Source organism: Castor canadensis, chromosome 7, assembly GCF_047511655.1.
Source record: "Castor canadensis chromosome 7, mCasCan1.hap1v2, whole genome shotgun sequence".
Classification (NCBI taxonomy): domain Eukaryota; kingdom Metazoa; phylum Chordata; class Mammalia; order Rodentia; family Castoridae; genus Castor; species Castor canadensis.
In genome coordinates, this window is record NC_133392.1 from 111,712,665 (window position 1) to 111,734,634 (window position 21,970).

A 21,970-nucleotide genomic window follows, 5' to 3' on the forward strand; every position below is an offset into this window, starting at 1 on the left:
TGGATATGATCTATCTCGGTCAAATTCATCCCCTGTATCATTTTCCTCATCCCCCTCCCCTCTTAAAACAACTTCAACAGACTTTATTGTTTTATTTTCATGCACCTGTATAAGGTACTTTATACACCTCCTTCCCTCTCTATTTGCTCTCTCCCCTCCAGCTGGTGCCCACCCCCAAATAACCTGTTTCACATTCTGAAGAATTTTTATTGTATATTCATATGAAATAATGTTTAATACAAAACTATATACCATGTGATCCTACTTGAAAAATACAAACATACACATAAAATAATATACACACACAAATACATATATGTATATATAAAGAATTTCTGATAATTTCAATAAAAGAACAAATGAAATTGTTATTTAAATCTTAAAGAAATGTATTCTTTCATCACTTTGGTCTACCATGTTGTATGTATGTGTATGTTTAAAGGAGGAAAGATTTATTTTGGTTCATGGTTTCAGCCCATTATTTTTATTTCTTGACAGAAAAATTGCCTTGACATACATATTGGATAGTTACAAAAACAAAAAGATAATACAAAACCAAAAAGATAATACCCAGTGGGACATAACAATAAACATTTATTTAGTTTGTGTATCTAAATTGTCTGTTGTTCAGCCAATCCAGGCTGTACTCTTTTCAGATAGTTGTTTGCCTTTAAGTGTCTGTAGACAGTAAATTTAGCCAGAGGTATTCTTGTCTGTATGTCTCTTCTTTTGTAGCAGGATAGTCTGGCATATTCTCATGGTCACTGCAGAAGTTCCAAAGAGCACAGTCAGTTGAATAGGTGCTTTTCAAGTCATTGGTCACATCACAGCAGCTAACATCCTATTGGCCAAAACAGGTCATGTAACAGAATATAAACTCAGGGAACTGGCATATATACATGGTCTCTTTCTTGGAAGAAACTGCAGTATCATGTGGCAAAGAAGCATAGGAAATTATGGCTGTTAGTGAAGTGTATTACTGCATAGGATATTGGAATTCTGGCCCAGTCAGGATTATTGATTGCTTATTTTTATCATCTGTTTGTTAGTATAGTTGCTTTCAGGTAGATATATGCAGGGGTTGTCAGAGTAGATTTGCCTTTACATTTTAATTTTATTATTTATTTATTTCTGCTATGTTTATGGTATTGTTTCAATTTTGTTTTAATTTACAATTCCCTAAACTAAGACTATTGAATAAATTATTGACCATGGGATATTTTATTTTGTGAAGTGCTTATTCAGATTGCTCTCTTATTTTTAACAAGTTTCTAAGTGATTTTTAGTATAATATACATAAAATACATGAATTTTAGGTGTTCCACTGAGTACATTTATAAATGTACATATATGTGTATCCATGTAATATGCCTGCATAACCACATGCAGTTTATCTTATTAATTTGTAAAAGTTCTTTATATATCTTTTGTTCATTAATTCAAAGTATCAATTTTAATATGAGCTAGATTCCTTATATACTTGGTTTGGTTTCTAGACTTTCATCCTATTTTACTTATGTCTTTTAAAAAAAATCTTTAAAAATTTCATAGGGGAAAGTGAGTTACAGAAAACTATTGGATTAGTCACTTAAGAATATTATTGTATGAGTTGTCATTTTTAATTGGAATTTTGCATCTTGATTTATTGGAGATAAATTTATGCTGGTGACTTTTCAAAGTATTTTTAATTGTGATAAAATATAAAATTTATTATCATAACCATTTTTTAGTGTATTTTAAGTATATTAATACTCTTTTGTAATCATTCTCCAGAAGTGTTTCATCCTGGAAAACTAAAGTTCTATACCCCTTAAATGACTCCCCATTATATCCTTTACTTAGCCCCCAATAGAACCACTGTTCTATTTTTTGTCTTTGACTACTTGAGATATTTTACATGAGTGAAATCATACAGTATTTGTCTTTTTGTGATTGGCTTATTTAACTTAACATGATGTTTTCAGAGTTCATCCAGTTTTTAACATGTTAGAATTTCTTTTTAAAGCTGAATTGTATTTCACAATATGTATATACTCACGCCTTTGCTTATCCATCTGTCCAAGTTGATGGACACTTGGATTACTTCTGTCCTTTTGCTGTTGTAAATAATGCTGTCATAAATGTAAGTGTATAAATAATCTGTTTGAGTCTTTGCTTTCAATTCTTTTGTATCTATACCTGGAAGTAGAATTGCTGGGTCATATAATAATCCTATTTCTAAATTTTTGAGGATACTGTTTTTCAAAGTGACTCCAACATTTTACATTTTATATGAATTCTTTGGAGAAATCTCTATTCAAGTCATTTGCTCATTTGTTAATTAGGACTTTTTTGTTATTAGAGTTCTTTACGTGTTCGAGATACTAATTTCTATTTTGATAAATGATTTGTAGACAATTTTCTTCTGTTCTGTAGATTGCCTTTTCATTTTGTTTATTCATTTTTTTTTGGACACAGATGTATTTTATTTTTATTTATTTTTAAGATTTCTGTTTTTTTCATTTTGTTTATTCTTACCTTTAATGTAGTAAATGTAAGTTTTGATATAGTCTGATTTATCTACTTTTATTTGTATTGCCTGTGCTTTTGGTGTTATATTTAAGAAATCATTTCCAAATCTAATATCACGATGCCTTTCTTGTTTTCTTCCTGAAGCTTTAGATCTTACATTTAGATGTTTGGTCCACTTTGGCTTAATTTTTGTATGTGATATAAAGTGAGGGTCACTCTTTTGCAGTTGAATACACAGTTTTCCACAGCAGTACTTGTAAATATTATCCTTTCTCTATTGAGTGGTCTTTGCATCCTTGTCAAAAATTATTCAACCATGTATGTGGGAGTTTATCTGACTTTCCCTTCAGTTCCATTCTCTCCATATGTCTTTCTTCATTTGAGTACCACCATTTTTTTTGTGGTACTCAGGGCCTCATGCTTGCTAGGCAGATGTCCTACCACTTGAGCCACTCTGCCAGCCCTTTTTTTTTTAATTTTTATTTTTTATTGTTCACATGTGCACACAATGCTTGGGTCATTTCTCCCCCCTGCCCCCACCACCCCCTTACCACCCACTCGCCCCCTCCCTCTCCCCCTCACTCCTCAGTACCTGGCAGAAATTATTTTGCCCTTATCTCTAATTTTGTTGAAGAGAGAGTATAAGCAATAATAGGAAGGAACAAGGGTTTTTGCTAGTTGAGATAAGGACAGCTATACAGGGAGTCGACTCACATTAATTTCCTGTGCATGTGTGTTACCTTCTAGGTTAATTCTTTTTGAGCTAAACTTTTCTCTAGTTCCTCCTGGTCCCCTTCTCCTATTAGCCTCAGTTGCTTTTAAGGTATCTGCTTTAGTTTCTCTGCGTTGAGGGCAACAAATGCTAGCTAATATTTTAGGTGTCTCACTTATCCTCACCCCTCCCTTGTGTGCTCTCGCTTTTATCATGTGCTCGAAGTCCAATCCCCTTGTTGTGTTTGCCCTTGATCTAATGTCCGCATATGAGGGGAAACATACGATTTTTGGTCTTTTGGGCCAGGCTAACCTCACTCAGAATGATGTTCTCCAATTCCATCCATTTACCAGCGAATGATAACATTTCGTTCTTCTTCATGTGCCAGCCCTTTTTTGTGATGGGTATTTTTTGAGATAGGATCTTGCAAACTATTTGCCCAGGCTGGCTGAGAACTTTGATCCTCCTGATCTCTGCTTCGTGAGTAGCTAGGATTACAGGCAAGAACCACTGGTGCCTGGGCACACTGTTTTGATTACTGTCGCCTTATAATAAATTTTCACATCTAGAAGTGTAGAATCACCAACTTGTACATTTTATCCATGTTTGTTTTGATTATTCAGATTCCTTTGAGATTCTAGATGGATTTCAAGGTTGACTTCTCAATTTCTACAAGAAAATCATTAGAGTTTTGATAGGAATATCACTAAATATATATATTATCTTGAGTAGTATTGAAATCTTAATGTCATTAAGTCTTTCAGTTCATGAACATGCATATCTTTGCATTTATTTGTGTCTGCTTTTCTGTCAGCAGCATTTTATAGTTTTTGATGCATGGTTTTTTTTTACTTCATTAAGGTTATTCCTAAATATCTTATTTTTTTGATAGTATTGTGAATGGAATTGTTTTCTTAATTTTCTTTTCAGATTCTCATTGTTAGTATGTAGATTTTATATCCTATAACTTTGTTGAATTTGTTTATTAGTTTTGATAAGCATTTTGTTTTGTTTTTGCTATGTAACCCAGGCTACCCTAGAACTCACCGTGTCGCTCAGGCAGGCCTTGAACTCATGAGTCTTGTGTCTCAGCTACTCAGGTGTGAGATTACAGGAATGTACTGTCATGCCCAGTATATGGTTTTTGTTTGTTTGTTTGGTGGAATCTTAAAAATTTTCTACATAGAAGATCATACTGTCTGCAGAGATCATTAAATTCTTCTTTTCCAATTCAGATACCTTTTATTTAATTTTCTGGCTTAATTGCTCTGGCTTTGACCTCCAGTACTATCTTGAGTAGAAGAGTCTAAAGCAGGTATTCTTGTCTTGTTTCTGATTAGCTTTTCACCATTGAATGTGATATTAGTTGTAGACTTTTTATATATGGCCTTAATTATGCTGAGGTAGTTTCCTTATATTCCTAGTTTGTTGAGTGTTTTTTACCAGGAAAGGGTGTTGAGTTTTGTCTAGTGCTTTGTCTGCATTACTTGAGATGATCGTATGTTTTTTTTTTTCCTCTCCCCATCATTCTGTTCATGTGTGGAATATTACATTGATTTTAGTATATTCAACTATCTTTGTATTTCAGGCCAACTGCTTTATTTATTTATGTTTTTGGAAGTACTGGGGTTTTAACTCAGGGCCTTGTACTTGCTAGGTGACTTTTTTTTTTAAATGTAAATAAACTTCCATTTTTTGCCTCTGACAGCTAGAAAAAGTCCTACAGCAAGGAGACATTGGAGAGTGTGCAGAACCATATATGATTTTCAAAGAAGCTGATGCCACCAAGGTAGAATGTCATGCCCCTCGTTTTCCCACCTCATTACTAATATAATTTGGGAGAAAACATACAAGGCATTCTTAATTCATTTCTTCTGTTGGTCTACTTATTTTCTTCCTTTTTATTTCTTTTATTATCCATCTTGTGTCACATGCTGTACTATTCTTAAACTACTCTTAAAATCTCTTCCACTCAAACTAATTGATTTTCTTTTTCTAGCACTGGGGATTAAACCCAGGGCCTCATGCATGCTAGGCATGTGCTCTACCACTTGAACCTCCACTTTAGCCCTAATTAATTTCTTAATATTTTTCCTTGAAGAGAACTAAGTTAATTCAGTTTAACTCCTAAATCATTAAAATTTTCTTTATTTACATTGATAGAACTTTTCCTAGCAAGAAGAATTCCTGGCTTTCATCAGACTCCCAAATAATCAGGGAATGTTGTAATAATTGAGGCTCTGTTTTGCCGTCAGATGCCTAATTTCTAGAATTTGAATAAACTTATAATTACCAAAAATGTTATGAATTAGTACCAAATTCCAGAAAGCCTGAATTTTCTACAAGAATACAGGTGATCCCTGGATCTTTGAACACAAGATTTAATACTGGATCAGCCAGCAGAGAAATGCTTGAGGAATACTGGACAAGCCACCAAAATCTAGAAACTTTTGTTTCTATTTTTCTGAGAATTAGAACAAAAACTGAGCCTTTCTGCTCATGTTGATAGATCTGAGCATAAGATACTCTTCTCTGGTGCTTGGTTATCTGATTGAACTCCATGTTAAAATATTCTGCCTTTCCCCAGGTTATCATTTTACAAATTAAAGTTGCTCTGCTATATGGATTTCATAAGTATACCAATAGAATATATTTTTCTTTTCCACATTTACATAGACTGATATAAGTAAGAATATTTGATATTTAGGTTCCTAAAACAAGAACTTCTTTTGGAGGTACACTAGATACAATGATAAATATTGCTACCATTTAACTAGCTTTCCAACTTTTCCCAGTCCTCAGTTCTGGGTTAGAACTGTTGTTAGAGTATACGTCAATGCACATCATGTGTGGAAAGAGTATGTGAGAGAGGTGGTAGAGGTTTTCAATCTTCGGCTGTTGTTTGGCTCTTAGTATTTGTTTCAGAGTAAGCTAAAAGTTGAACCAGCTTCAAGATGTCTTTCAAAATATGCATGTACTGTTTGGACCATCAGTCATTTTCTAGAGTTTAGTACTTTTTATAGTACTTTTTTTGGTCTTTGCTTCTTTTATTATACTCTGGACTTATTTATCACTGGTCTGTTTGTGGCTCCCACTCCCTCCTCATGGGTTGCTATAATTTGGGGACTAGTTCCATCTTCTGTGGAGTAGTAAAATTTAACATATCTTAACCTAGAAAATTTTATAGCTCACAGTTGCTAACAGGACTATGGTTGTATTTCCTTTCCTAAAATAGTATTTGCAAACATAAACATGCTTGCACTTGCTCTCCTTTTATTTCCTCCCAAGATGATGAAATCACAAACAGAAATTCCAAAGACTTACTCTACATATACATTTGTGGAATGAGTTGAGATTTTTATTTTGTTTGTTATTTGACCTCTGCCAGGTACTCTTTTTTTTTTTCTTTCAAGTGTAATTATATGTAAAGTTCTGTTTTGCAGAATAAAGAAAAATTGGAGAAGCTTAAAAGTCAAGCTGATCAGTTTTGTCAAAGACTTGGGAAATATCGCATGCCTTTTGCTTGGACTGCAATCCATTTAATGAATATTGTTAGCAGTGCTGGGAGTTTAGAGAGAGATTCTACAGAAGTAGAGATCAGCACTGGAGGTAAGATGTTTTATATAAAATATTTCTAAATGTACAGTTTTTATTTGTAGACTCTGCAATGTGTTGTATAAAAAGGACTTTTTTAGCTGGGCATGGTGGTTCGCATCTGTATTCTCTGCAGTGGGGAGGTTAAGGTAGCAGGATTGCAAGTTTGAGGCCAGCCTGGGCTACATAATGAAACCATGTCTCAAGAAACCAAAAGCAAAGAGAAGGATTTTCATTGGACACCTTTATTGAAATATAATTTGCGTATCATACAGTTCACCATTTAAAAGTGTATAATAGAGTGGATTTTGCTATATTCACAGAGTTATGAAACCACTGCTACAATCTGTTTTTGGAACATTTTTGTACCCAGTAACAATTACTACTCATTCCCTCAAATTTCCAAACCTGGCCCTAAATAACCACTAATATACTTCCTGTCTTTATGGATAACCTATGTCAGACATTTCATACATATAGAATTATTCAGTATGTCTTTTGCGGCTAGCTTCTTTCACATGGCATAATATTGTCACAAGGTTCATCCATGTTGTAGCATTTATTGGTATTTGATTTCTTTTTGTTGCCAAATGATAGTCCATTTTATTGATATACTATGCTTTTTTGTTTTTAATTAGTTTATGGTTATTTGGGTTTTTCCCCACTTTTTTATCATTATGAATAATGGTGCAGTGAACAATCATGTATAAGCTTTTGTGTGGACATATGTTTTATTTCTCTTGAATATATAGGAGTGAAATCACTATATCTTGTGGTACTTCTCTGTTTAGCATTCTGAGGAATTGTTGTTTTGACTTCCAGTGCAGCTGCACTTTCAGAAGTTCTGCTAGCAATGTATGAAAGTTCCAGTTTCAGCTGGGCATGGTGGTACGTGTCTGAAATTCCAGCTACTGGGGAAGTGGAGGCAGGAGGATGTCAGTTTCTCCAAATGTTTGCCAATACTCATTCTTATCTGTCTTGATTATAGCTCTTCTAGGTCAGGTGATACGGTATCTCATTGCAGTTTGGATTTGACTTTTCCTGATAGCTGATAGTGCTAAGTATCATTTTTCTCTGTGTTGGCTGGTTGTGTATTTTTTTTTGGAGATAAGTGTATTTATATCCTTTACTCATTTTTAAATGGCTTTGTGGTTGGACTTTTTATTATTTAGTTAATGCCTGATTTTTAAATGGGTTTTTCATCTTCTTGTCATTGAGTTGTAAGAATTCTTACAACTTATGTCCTGGACATAGTTCTTTTTTTTTTTCTTTTTTGTTTATTCATATGTGCATACAGTGTTTGGGTCATTTCTCCCCCCTACCCCCCACCCTCTCCCTTCCCCCCTCCTTCCCCTCCCTTCCAGGCAGAAACTGTTCTGCCTTTATCTTCAATTTTGTAGAAAAGAGAGTATAAACAATAATAAGAAGGACAAAGCGTTTTTGCTAGTTGAGATAAGAATAGCTATATAGGGAGATTCCTAGCATTGCTTCCATGTACATATGTGTTACATTCTAAGTTGCTTCTTCTTGAACTGACCTTTTCTCTAGTTCCTGATCCCCTTCTCCTATTGGTCTCTGTCACTTTAAAGTTTCTGCATTAGTTTCTCTGAATTGAGGACATCAAATACTATCATGTTTTTTGTGTTTCTTACCTATCCTCATACCTCCCTTGTGTGCTCTTGCCTTACCATGTGACCAAAGCTGGACATAAATTCTTTATCATTAGACATGATACTATTTATGATTTTATAAATATTTTCTCCTACTCTAGGTTCTTTTCTTTTATAATATTCTTTGTAGCACAGAAGTTTTAGATTTCGAGGACATCCAGTTTCTCTACTTTCTTTGTTTGCTGTGCTTTTGGTGGTATATTTAAGAAACTGTTAACTAACCAATATCAAGAAATTTAATTGTCTGTTTTCTTCCTAGAATTTTGTAGTTTTAGCTTTTATATTTAGATTTATAAACTATTTTTAGTTAATTTTGTATAAAGTGTGAGGTAAGGGTTCAACTTCATTCTCTTCAGGTGGATATTTAGTTTTTCCAGCACCATTTGTTGAAAAGGCAATTCTTGACCTATTGAATGATTTTTGCATCCTTTTCAAAAATCTGCTAATTATGGGATTAGGATTTAGCTCAGTGGTAAAGTGCTTGCCCATTAAATACAGACCCCTTCTGACCAGTTCAGTCCCTAACACCAAAAAAGAAAGAAAGGAAAGAAAGAAGGAGGGAGGGAAAAGGAAGAAAGGAATAGAAGGAGGAAGGAAGACAAAGAAAATCTATTGATCATAGATATGTGAGTTTATTTTTAGCCTCTCAATTCTATTTATTGATCTATATGTATATCCTTATTCCACTATTGTATTACTTAAGCTTTTAGTAAGTTTCCAGACTTTCTGGAGTAGAAAGGGTCCTTAAGGTCCTTAAGGCTATTTTGAGTTCCTTATATTTTCATATATAATTTCTGATCAGCACTTAATTTCTGTATAAAGGCTGCTGGGATTGTCGAGGACTTACATTGAATCTATAAACTAATTTATTGATTATTGCCATCTGAACGATGTTAAGTCTGCAAATCCAGGATCCTTAGATGTTTTCCCATTTATTTAGCTCTGTCACAGTTTTTTTTCTTACAATATTAATAGTTTTCAGTGTATATTCTGGTCTTGTTGAATTTATGCCAAAGTACTTTATTGTATTTTGCTACTATTTTAAAGACTTATTTTCCTAATTCCATTTTTCAGAATTCCATTCCTAGTGCATAAAAATACAATTGTCGTTGACTGGTCCTAGCTACTGCAGAAGCTGAAGTGGGAGGGTCACGTACACCTAAGAGTTCAAGGGTAGCCTGGGAAATAACAAGGCCCTGTCTCAAAAACAAAACCAATTAAGTTTTCTATATCTATGTATCTTATACCCTGGAACCTATTTTTGAATTTTGTTCAAAATTTAGAATTGTTATTATTAGCCTACAGTTGTTTCTTATATTGTTATGCAATCCTTTATATCTATAAGGTTTAGTGATCTCAACTCTTCAGTTTATTAGTATATTAATTTGAGTCCTTTACCTTTTTTCTTCAGTCTAACTAAGTAGGTTTGTCAATTTTATTTTTTTGAAAAAGCATGTTGGTTTTATTGACTTTCTCTGTTTTTTTAGTTTCTGTTTCACTTAATTCCATTTCCACTCTCCTGTTTTGTATCCTTGTTTTCTTTGTGTTTAGTTTCTCTTTTGTAGTTTATTGAACTGTCAGATTATGTTACTAGTTGAGATATTTCTTTTTCATGTAAGTTTTTTTAGATGTAAATTTCCTTTACATCTAACACTGCTTTAGCAGTATTGCAAATATTTTTTATGTTGTACTTAGATTTTTATACATTCCATTTTCTAATTTTCCTTATTAATATCTCTTTTTTTCAATAGCTTTTTAGAAATGTGCTATTTTACTTACGTATTTATGAATTCCCCAATTTTTAAATTATTAATTCTTAGAGAACATATTTCATTTTATCTTAATTCTTTTGGATTTATTTTATCTTTTTTTAATATCTTACACTCAATGTTAGCCAAAATGCTGAGAAGTGAAATTTTATGTCTTGTTCTATAGACTGTCTTGGAGAATGCTTTGTAATTGCTTGAAAAGAATGTGTATTCTGGTCTTGCTTAGTTGAGTAGACTATATATGTCCGCTAGGAAAAAATTGTAGTTTTTTCTAAGTCTTCTATTTCTTTGTTGGCTTCAGTCTAGTGCTCTTTTTTTTTAGAGTTTGAACTCAGGACCTTGCACTTACTAGGCAAGAACTCTCCTACTTAAGCCTGATGATTTTAAATTATGCAATTGTCTTGCATGAGTGAGGCCTTAGATTTGAACCCCCATACCAGAAGGAAAACAGTGCTTAGTTGGTTTAAATGCAAGTTGTCTTTTGACTCTGTTTTATACTCAAGTCGTAAGACTTGAGGGACCATTATGTGGTTACTAAAATTTCCACTGTGGTGAATATACTATATAAATATACTATAAAATATAGTACATGTATAGGTCTCCTGCCACTGTTCTTTATAGCGTATCTTTGGTCATATGCTAAATCTTTGTTTATAAGAGACTTATTTTTACACTGGTGAAATTGTAAAAAAGGAAACCAGAAGATTCAGGTATAGTGCTTTCCTACTAATCTTCCCTATAAGTAAAATTCTTCTAGTATAATCATATACTGAATATATAATTTTCAACTTTGGTGGATTCTTTCTTATGTTTGGAAAGATGATTTAAAACAAATTTTAAATTTTATGAAAATGAATACCTTATTTTTTTCCCTTGATAGAGCGAAAAGGGTCTTGGTCAGAGAGAAGGAATTCTAGTATTGTTGGTAGACGATCACTTGAAAGGACAACAAGTGGAGATGATGCTTGCAACTTGACCAGCTTTCGACCTGCCACTCTCACAGTGACAAATTTTTTTAAGCAGGTATTGTTCTGTCATGTAGGAATTCTGGGGAGATGTTTGTAAATAAGTTTCTTTTAGTTTTAGAAGAGTAGTAATTGTACATGCTTATGAGTCTAACTTTAAGAATTTTTAAAACTTTAAGAATAAAATGCAAGGAATAATAAGACTCTAAAAATAAGAAATAATTGATATTATCTGCTATTTTGTCATTAGATTTATTTAAATGTTGACTCTGACATTATCAAGGCATCAAAATTAGTCTTTCACACCTATATTTTGTTTTTTGATTGTAATAGTGTAACTTTTCTTAAACATTGATTTCTGAATTTCCTGAGTGAGTGAGAGTGCTTTCATCTATCTTCTCAACACAAGTTTTTCTAACTTAAACTACTTTATCTGTGGTACGTGCAATAGAATTTTTAGACCCCAGTAGTGCACTTCCGTGCTAAAATGCTGTCAGTGTTTTTAAGAGGTGAATTTGTATATCCAAAAGGTTTTTTTCATCAAAGATATTTTTCTTTTCATCAGGCACTGGTGGCTCATGCCAGTAATATTAGCTACCTGGGAAGCTAAGATGGGGAGGATCGTGGTTTGAGGCTAATCAGCTAAAATTTCTTGAGACCTTACCTCAACCATAGCTGGGCACAATGGTGTGCCTCTGCCATCCAGAATTATGTGGGAGGCTGAGATGGGGAGATTACTGTTCCAGGTCAGTCTGGGAAAAAATGTTTGAGAGTCCCCTCAATGGAAAAATGCTGGGCATGGTGGTGCTTGCCTATCATCCCAACTATGGCCGAAAGTGTAAAATAGGAGAATTGTGGCGGGTCTTGGCAAAAAAATAAGACCCTATCTCCATGCTAGAGATGTGGCTCAAGCAGTAGATTGCCTGGCTAGCAAGCACATTGCCCTGAATTCAAGCCCTAGTACTACCACCACTCCTCAAAAAAAATGTATTTTATTTTTTGCAAGTCTGTTCTTTGTAATTCATATCAAATCAGTGCTTTTCAGATGTCATCTGTTACCTGTTTGTAGTAATGGAAATCAGTTTAGTAGATAACAGCGAGCTTACAAAAACAATAAAGTGGAATAGAAAAAATTATAGTGTATTGCACATATTGAGGTTAAATATTGCTTCAGAGAGCAATGCATTTGTGTGATTATATATATATTTATGACATATATGTATAAATGTTTGCAGTGGATTTCATACTGTGAGTCAAGAGCAGAAAATGTTGAAAAGTCTGTCAGAAGTGAACAGCAGATGGCCAGAATCACATAAAGGTGGGGAGAGGGCTGGAGGCATGGCTGAAGTGACAGAGTGTTTGCATAGTAAATACAAGACCCTGAATTCAAATCCTACTACGCTGAAGAAGAAAAAGTAGAAGGGAAAAAACTTGCATTAATGTGACAAACTGGAGAAGTATACCAACCATGTATTTTGGAGCAAATTAAAGGAAAATATTAAGAATTATCTCAAAATTCCTTCTTCTGAGGGGTTAACCTGAGGGTTAATTTGATCCCCTTTAGGCAGCAGCTCAGATTGGGGGGGGGTGGCGGGAAGCAGGTAATAAGCTCTGAAGTGGTAAGGGTCTTTTTATTATAGACCGTAGTAAAAGCAAGGTCTAAAGAAGGCTATAGTGAGTGTTACTTGGATGAAGTAATAGGCCAAATACAGGGATGGAGCCAGTGGTATAGATTTGTCTTACTCAACATTTAAAAAAAAATTTTATCTGATGCACAATCTTGCAGATATATCATTACCCTTTCTCTTTACTGCTCCCGTTGCATGTCATTTCTACTATTTGCACAGGTTTCTTTTCATTTCTTCAACCTGCTGTACCATTGAACTGGTACTGTATACTTAAGTCAACAAGCCATCCACCCCTTTCCTATTTGTCCAATAAATATTTTTTGAGTACAGACATTATTTTTAAAATTTAAATTAAGTGTATTTTAACTGATAATAAAAAGCATACAAATTGTCCATATTAATGGTAAAATGGTGTTTTGTTACATGTATACGTTGCCTAATGTTTAAATCAGTTTAAACATATCTGTCTCCTCAGCATATGTCATTTGTTTGTTTTGCTTTGTTTCTTTTGGTGGCAGTGGGTCAGAACTCAGTATTACTACTCAAATTACTGTTTGAGCCACACCGCTAGACCTATCATTTCTTTATTGTGAAAACTTTACTTTTTTTGTTTTATTTTTTGTGGTACTGGGGTTTGAACTCAGGGCATACACCTCGAGCCACTCCTAGCCCTTTCTTGTGATGAGTTTTTTTCAAGATAGGGTCTCACAAACTATTTGCCTGGGCAGGCTTCGAACTGTGATCCTCCTGATCTCTGTCTTCTGAGTAGTTAGGATTAAAGGCATGAGCCACTGGTGCCTGTCCTTAATATACTTTCTTTATCATTTTTGAAATGTACAGTTCATTTTTCTTAATTTTAATAACCCTATTGTGCAATGAGTACTGGTAACTGGACACCAGTACAAAGTGCTATGAAAACTTAAATGATTGCTAGAAATACAGAGCAATGGAAAGCATTTGCAGTTTACATTATACAGTTCTATATTAAAAACATTTTTTAGCCATATGCATGTACTATTTTTTATAGGGTTTATTTTTTTGACAGTACTGGGGTTGAAGTCAGAGCCTCACACTTACTAGGCAGGCACTCTACCACTTCACCTACTCCCCCACCCCTTTTTGCTTTAGTTATTTTTCAGATGGGGTCCAGGCTGGCTTGGACTACTATCTTACTTATGCTTCCTGTGTAGCTGGGATGACAGGGGTGTGCACCACCACACCCAACTTTTTATTGCTTGAGATGGGGTCTCAAAACTTTTTGCTGGGGCTGGCCTCAAACTGCAGTCCTCTCTGCTTTTGCCTCCCAAGTAGCTAGGATTACAGGCTTGAGCCATGTACCCTGATATTTTTATAAGTATTTTTAATAGCTAGAAAATTATGTATCACACAAATGCATATTAAGGAAATGCAGAGAAAGCAGTTTTTTGAAGTGGAATTCAAGGCTCAAATTTCTCTTAAATGAAGTACAGAAACTGTCCTCCCAACCTAGTTTATGAGTGATTACTATCCATAGGTGGGATGTTATAGTAACCATGAGTGTTTATGTAGGGATTTAAAATGTATCAAGCCAAAATTATTAGAAATACGTGCAGATTTTAAAACAAAAATTAAACTCACAGTAGTTTTAAAGACATTTGTCTTACACATTGATAGGTGGATAAGCTCAGAAGTGCATGGCAGTAAATAAGCAATGTTGTAGAGGGAGTGTCAACTTGTGATCTAGGCTCGTTTACATGTTCACAGGTTGGCTGAGATCAGCTAGATTGACTTCTACTGAGAAGACTCTCAGTATGTCTCATCTTCTAGCTAGTGGCACAAATTTTAGAGAGGGGGCAATCTAATTTGTGCACATTCTTTCTAAGTCTCAGTTTGCATCATGTTTTCTCATTGGCCAAAGCAAGTAACATGATTGAGCTTAGGAAAGAGAATTAAGCTCCACCCAGCAAAAGACATGGAAACAGACAGGGCCTAAAGCATGGAGGCCAGTAATAAAATTTAATATGTTAACTAAACAGAAATAATTAAGCCCAGAGATAATGTGAATGTGTTATGAGTAAGGCTAAAGATCTATATTCTATACAAAAGAAGAAGAGATTATACTGGTACAGCAGCTAATGGGACATTTACAATAATAAATTAATCATATTAGGTCATTGAAAAACTTCATGAAGTCACATTCTCTAACCATAACTCAGTAAAAGTAAAAACTATTTTAGGGGTATTAACAAAAAATGATAGTAATTATGAATCATTTTCCCAAATAGTGGGATAAAGGGAGATCTGTTCTGTCTCCTGTTTAGAATATAATAACAAACAAATGGGATATAGCTAAAGGTGAAATTTACTACTATAAAGTAGCCTCAAATATGTTCATTAACAAATAAGATAGTATGAAATATTGAAACATGACAATAAATTGTTAAAAGTGGTTAATTGGATTAATGATCAACTCTCTTAATAAAAAAGAAAATAAACCCTAGATATTTTAAGTGTAAGAAAAAAGGAGACAATATTAACAAACTGAAAATTTCATATTATTTAGATATGGTTCTTCCCTCCCCTCACTGATTGATGCATTTTGGAGTTTTCTTTCGGATGTTAATACCAGGATAGTTGTGATTTTGTTAACAGCAATATTTTTCTTACTTCTTTTTGTAAAAAATGTAGCCAGCCATACAGATTTTACATGTATGCAATTTGGTAATATAAAGTTGAAAAGACAAATGTGAACTAAAGAGTAACAAATTTATAATTCTCTCATGTTTTTACATTAGTCTGCTTTTCGGTTCTGTTTTATGTCTGTATTTTTGTTTTTCCTTTTTATGTGCCTCTTAACTTGTATTGGTTGTGTATATTTTATGGTGTTCTGTGATGCTTTATAGGCATGAATAATGGACCATAAATAAATAACATAAAATAAAGTGATAGTAGTCTCATAAATCTTAGTAAAATTTGAAAACATAAAAGAAAATAAGTCAGGAAGATATTTATACTTATAACATTAATTTTTGATTCTGACTACTTTGTAGACAGAAGTACATGCTTTTTAGCAAAAATATAAATATATTTCCTATATAGTGTAGTTGTTTTGTCAAATACTTTCTTCTCTATCATTGAAATCAGGAAGGAGACCGTTTAAGTGATGAAGATCTGTACAAATTCCTTGCGGATATGAGAAGGCCATCCTCTGTCTTAAGGAGGCTGAGACCTATAACAGGTATTTAAAAATCTTGAGTGACATAATTATCGTCACTAAAATATTGTTTGTAATTATGTATTCCTTTTTATCTTACCTGGCCTTTACATTTTGCTGTGCTCAATGCTTGTTAGTCTTTTTCATCTCTTTAAGTGACATGTGGTCTAATAGTTTGGATTCAGGATTCAGGACCCTTGATAATTTGAGTTCTAAAAAGAAAATAATGAATAATATTGTGTTATTTTTCAGAGGGAAAAAGTACATGTGGAATGGTAAATATTCAGAAACTGATTCATACTATGTTTGGAGCAAGCCGTCTAGAGCAAAACTGTTCAATGTCTGCCAAGTCAAAATTAAATCATTAAACCTTGAAATGTGGGCTTGTGTCTATGCTAGCTCCCTTTCTGTCTTTTCTTCTTTTCTTTGCTCCTTTACATGAATCAAATTTGTCATTCATAAAGCATTTGTTATTTCACATGCATTTATGGGTGTAAAAATAACTTTTAAGTTTGAGTGTTTAGTATGAGATGGTAGTAATTTGATTTCTGTAGTTTTCTTCCAAGACTTGCAAAATGGATCTAAATCCTTCCAAAAATATTTTTATGTTTGTGTCTGTCAGCTTTCTGTCATGGTGACAAATTATCTGATCAACTTAAAAGGAAGAAGGATTTATTTTGGCCCATAGTTTCAGAGGTTTCAGTGTGTGGTTTGGTTGACTCTGTTGCTTTAGGACTTGTGGTAAGGCAGAACATCAAGGCAAAAAACACTTCGTGGAGCAAAGCTGCTTACCTCTTGGTGCCCAGGAAACAGAGAGAGAAGGAAATGGGCCAGGGTCCCAATATCCCCTTCAAGGCTGTCTGCTGTTAACCTAACTTCCTCCCACTAGGCCATACTTTCTAGTAGTGCCACAGGATGGCCACAAAGCCATGAGCCTTTGGGGGATGTTTCAGATCCAAGCTGTAACAATCATAGGGTTTTTATATGTAATGTTTACATGTTTTTATAATATATTTTAATATGCAGCTCAGCTGAAGATAGACATTTCTCCTGCACCTGAAAATCCCCATTATTGCCTAACCCCGGAGCTACTTCAAGTGAAACTTTACCCTGACAGTAGAGTCAGACCTACCAGAGAAATTTTAGAGTTTCCTGCCAGGGATGTTTATGTTCCAAACACTACTTACAGGTAAGATATTATAATTCTGAACAAAAAATATTGGATATTTTATATTAAAATAGAATTAGAATGAAATTCTTCAAAACTGTAATGTACTTTGTCATTTATTCCATCTCTTAGTGCACAATTTTATTAATACTTTCATGTAATAAGTTTTTACTATGTGCTAGGTACAGTGTTAATTACCTTACATCCATTGTCTTATTTCATTTGCATAGTTTGGGGTAGATGCTTGATTTCGAGGGATAGAAAGGTTAAAAATATTGTGAAACATCGCATTTAATGTGATGGTGGCTGACATTTGATTCCTGAGCTGTTGGTGTTAAAATGTTTGAACTTCTAATTATAATAGTTTCTCAAGTGTTTGTTATTAGCAGAATCTAGGATTACACATGAATCAAATTTGTCTGCAGTAATAATTAATAATATTTGTTGAGTATATAATATGTACACAGTACTAGGCACAAAGTTGTTAGATATAACAGGCTGAACACTACCCAACTTCAGGGGTGCCATTCGTGTGTGTGTGTGTGTGTGTGTGTGTGTGTGTGTGTGTGTGTGTGTTGTGTTTGTATTCTTTTGAATGCTAACACCATGACTTGACGAAAAATCTAGCAGGCAGCTCAGAGATAACATTCTGAAACAGAATTTTGAGTTTCATCCCAGACTTCCCTTCCTTATATATTTCACTACCATTTTCCAGGTCTGAGGCTCAAGTTCTCAGAATCATAATTATTTCTCTCCTTTCCTTACCCCCACTCTATTTGGCTAACAAATTGTATAGGCTCCAGTTTCAAATTGTATCCTGAATCCAGTACTTTCTTACCACTTGTACCCTTCTAAAATTCTGTTATAAGTCACCAAATTTTAGTATAAGTCAAATAAAAATATAATAGGAAACAGATTTGTCATTTAAAATTTAATAGTTGTTACATTAAAAAATCAGGTCAGTGGTTTTAATTGTTATTTAACCCAGTATACATAAAATATTATCATTCTAACATGTAGTAAATATAAAAAATTAATATTTTATTGTTTTCAAGATCTACTATGTTTGACACTTTAAGCACATTTCAGTTCAGATGAGCCACATTTCAAATGCTTAATAGCCAGGTGAAGCTAGGGCCTACTGTTTTGGACAGCTACTGATTTCAGATTTTGTTACACCTTTCTGATTTGGTCATTTTATTTCTACTCCTATCTTAATCAGTTCTCGATGTCACACCTGAAGAAGTCTTTTAACATTATAAATTAGACCATCCATTCCTCTCTCTAAAACCCATGAGTGATTTCCATTGTAAGCAGAAAAAAGAATGAATTTAAAATAATACATTATCTGGCTCCTGTCTTTCTCTGCTCACATATACTGTTACTGTCTGCTTTCCTTACTTCATTTTAGAGTTAGTAACCTTTCTATTCATCCTTGAACAAACAAAATTCAATTCTACCTAAGACTTTTCCATTTGATTTTCTCTTTACCTTTCTTATTTTTCTCCATACTTCACATGTTCCTTATCAAACATCTGCTTAGATGTCACTTCCTAGAGAGGCTTACTCTTGTCATCCTACCTAAGAAGTTCACTATTTCACTCCTCTAGGTCTTTACCTTCTTTGTATTCTTATCTGGGGTTATAATATTTAATTACATGATCATTTTTGTCTCTCTCAGTTGAATGTAATTTTATGTGACACTACTTAAAAGTATATGGAATAAGAATTGATGATGCAGTCCAAGTATTGGATTGGACAGTTCAGAGGTTTTTAACACTCATCTAGTAGCGGAGTTTCTGATAGAGCACCCCAAGTGCATTTATCTGTCTTGCCTTTGCTTGAATTATTTCAGAGGTAGAGAAAATAGAAATTGGAACTTTGAGTTGCCTTTTCTTTCATTTTTTCTATTTGTCATTGTTATTTACATTTTTATATTTTTGCAAACATAATTATATGAGTATTCTTAAAATTCATGAAGTAGAATAGGGCTTAAAATTTAAAATGGAGATTTTTCATTTTACTTCTGCCAGAGGTTCCCCATTCTGATGTCCAATCACTGGCATCAGCACTGGCGACTTTCTGCTCCTCATTTCTAAACAATGTTTGTGCTGTCATTTTCAATTTCAGACAATTTCATTTGACTGCTATCGATGATACAGCTCTTATATCCTCTCCCACAAATAACCCATACACTTGTCATACTTTCGTTATCCAAATAAAGTTATATCCCAGTTTTTTTATTTAATTGATGCTAATTTTTGTTTGTGATTTAATAAAACTATTTTCACATCTGAGCCAAGTAGATTACTATCATTTTTATTCCTGCATTTGTTTTCCTTACGGTGGCAACATGATTTTGTTTCCCTACTTTTCTATGTGCTATTAAAACTCTGTACAGTGATATGCATGAGATAATTATTTGCCCTCTCCCACGTTTCTAGTACACAGGTGTACTGTGCAGTTGTTATTTTGGAACCTGTTTACTATTATCCTGGAAATTCTGTTCAGATTCCTTTTTCAAGGGAGTCTTATTTCTCATGTTTTTATTTCTTAGTTTACTTATTCTACCTAATGCCTCCTGTTAGCATATCTAGGAAAACTAGCATCGATAGAAATAACTTTGGAATAATAAAAGGGATGTGTGACAACCTCTACAGCCAATAGCTAACATAAATATCATCAGTAATTTATAGAACATTCCATAAATGTTTGCTAACAGAATGGTTATACTGGGTCATGATAATAATCTTGTAACTCATTTGGATTCACTTTGCCTTTTTTAGAATGTCTGAGAATAAGTCTTAATTATTGGTTATACATACTAGTATTAATTATATATGCGTATGCCATTGTGGGTTAGGGGCATGGCTCCAGTGGTAGAGCACTTGCCATTTAAGCACAAGGCCCCAAGTTTAAACTCCAGTACTGCCAATGAATAAATAAATAAATAAATAAAAGAAAAAGTCCTGGTGTAAGCAGTTGTTTTATTATGTTAAGCAAATAGTGAACTCTTTCTTATTGGTGGAAAAAAAATCCTGTTTTGAATATCCAAAATCATCTGAAAGTTAGTTAGTAGATCCTATGCAATGTTACTTGTGTTCCAAATTGTTACTTGACCACCACTGTGACATTTGAGCTGAACTGGATTAAGGTACATCTAACTGAACAAATGCTTGTGTTTTATTGACATCCACTTTTTTTTTTTAAAGGGATATGTCCACATAGCACATGATATTCTTGGCAGGATTGTTAGATTTACTCTCTTTCCCAACAATAGCCAGTTGTAATCACCTGTTGAACTTTTGTATCTTTGTTTTTCTATCCAGTTTTTTTTTTTTTAAGACTATAGCTAGCATATAAGGTGTTACTAGAATGTAAGAATAAATGCAGTAGTCTGTCAGTGTAGAAACAAAAAGAAAGGATATATGATCCTATCTGGAGCAGTTAGGAATATGTCCCATATATCTCTTAATAAACTGTAGTAAATCAAGTGTCTGTGAAGTAATCTGAATAGTTTTAACCTTTTTATTCTTCAAAATTCCAAACGTATATAAAAGTAAAGAAAACAGTGAAATTAAAGTTCCTTGTCTTTTTTTTAAAACCCCAAATTGTACTTTGAAGCAAAACATAGATGGCATATCATTGCCTTTGTAAATCCTGTATTCTGTATCTCTAACAGATAAGGACTTGATGAAAATTAGCCACAGTAACAAATGTAATATTATTTGATCTCCTTATAATTTTAAGCATATCAGTATTTTTCTTGAGTTGTTTAATAAACTTATAACATACCAATTAATCTTTTTTGTTTCTAGGAATAAGTTGGCCAATAAGACCAAGCAAATGTGTACTGTTTATGTTATGACACAAGAGCTAAGTGATATGTATTTCTTAAACTAGGTTATTATATTATGGTAATTCTCTCTTTGGAGCTTGAATCCTAATTTTATTGTTTGTATATGTGAATTCTATGGTCCTTTTTTTGAATAATGTTTTAAAATTATCAAATTATTTAAGTTGTGATGCTTATTAATGAATTAAATAACAAGATCTAAACTTAAGTGTAAAAAACTACTGTTTTTTTTTTATTGTTTTCTTATTCATATGGGCATAGAAGGCTTGGGTCATTTCTCCCCCCTGCCCCCACCCCCCCCTTACCACCCACTCCGCCCCCTCCCTCTCCCCCCCACTCCCTCAATAGCCAGCAGAAACTATTTTGCCCTTATCTCTAATTTTGTTGAAGAGAGAGTATAGGCAATAATAGGAAGGAACAAGTAAAAGTACTGTATTTTAAAAATAATAAACATCAACAGTATTTTTCAGATACCTGTAATAGTTATATAAAATAAATATGATTTCAATTAATGACAAACTCTTATGTATTCCTAATACTTCTGTTGTTGGTGTCTTACATTTTTAATTTAAGGAAGCACAGATTTCATTAGAGTGTTACTGAAAGTTTAATGAGCATTTGTTTTCCATTCAAGTTTATGTTCCCTTGCTTTAAAGAGTATTGATCTTTGTTTTTAGTGTTGATGTTTTATGCCACTGCCACATACTCTGCTATTTTGATATTACCCTAGATATATAATTTTTATTTTTATTTTATCTTATTGGTCCTAGTTGATTTTTAACTATAAAAGTTCTTGAGTTGAAAGCTCCATTTCTTAGCATTTTAACATAGGAAGTTTTGTGTTCTTTTTTAAGTTAAATGTTAGGTGCTTTCATCTGGAGGTCGTGCAGTTTTTTTCCTCTGG

The 21,970-nt window shown here is 33.4% G+C and overlaps 1 protein-coding gene across 13 annotated transcripts in view; it reads left to right on the forward strand.

Moving 5' to 3' along the window:
- Dock7 (dedicator of cytokinesis 7) overlaps positions 1–21,970 on the forward strand; it is a 207,473-nt gene that overhangs the window by 55,833 nt on the left and 129,670 nt on the right. For all 13 annotated transcript variants that reach the window (XR_012449875.1, XM_074079907.1, XM_074079908.1 and 10 more), the window contains exons 10-14: positions 4,932–5,012; positions 6,667–6,832; positions 11,137–11,279; positions 15,973–16,066; positions 17,069–17,231. Coding sequence is in view for 12 of the 13 variants with exons in the window: in XM_074079907.1 (XP_073936008.1) it covers positions 4,932–5,012; positions 6,667–6,832; positions 11,137–11,279; positions 15,973–16,066; positions 17,069–17,231 (647 nt within the window). In the remaining variant the exon portion in view is untranslated. The remainder of the gene's footprint in view (positions 1–4,931; positions 5,013–6,666; positions 6,833–11,136; positions 11,280–15,972; positions 16,067–17,068; positions 17,232–21,970) is intronic.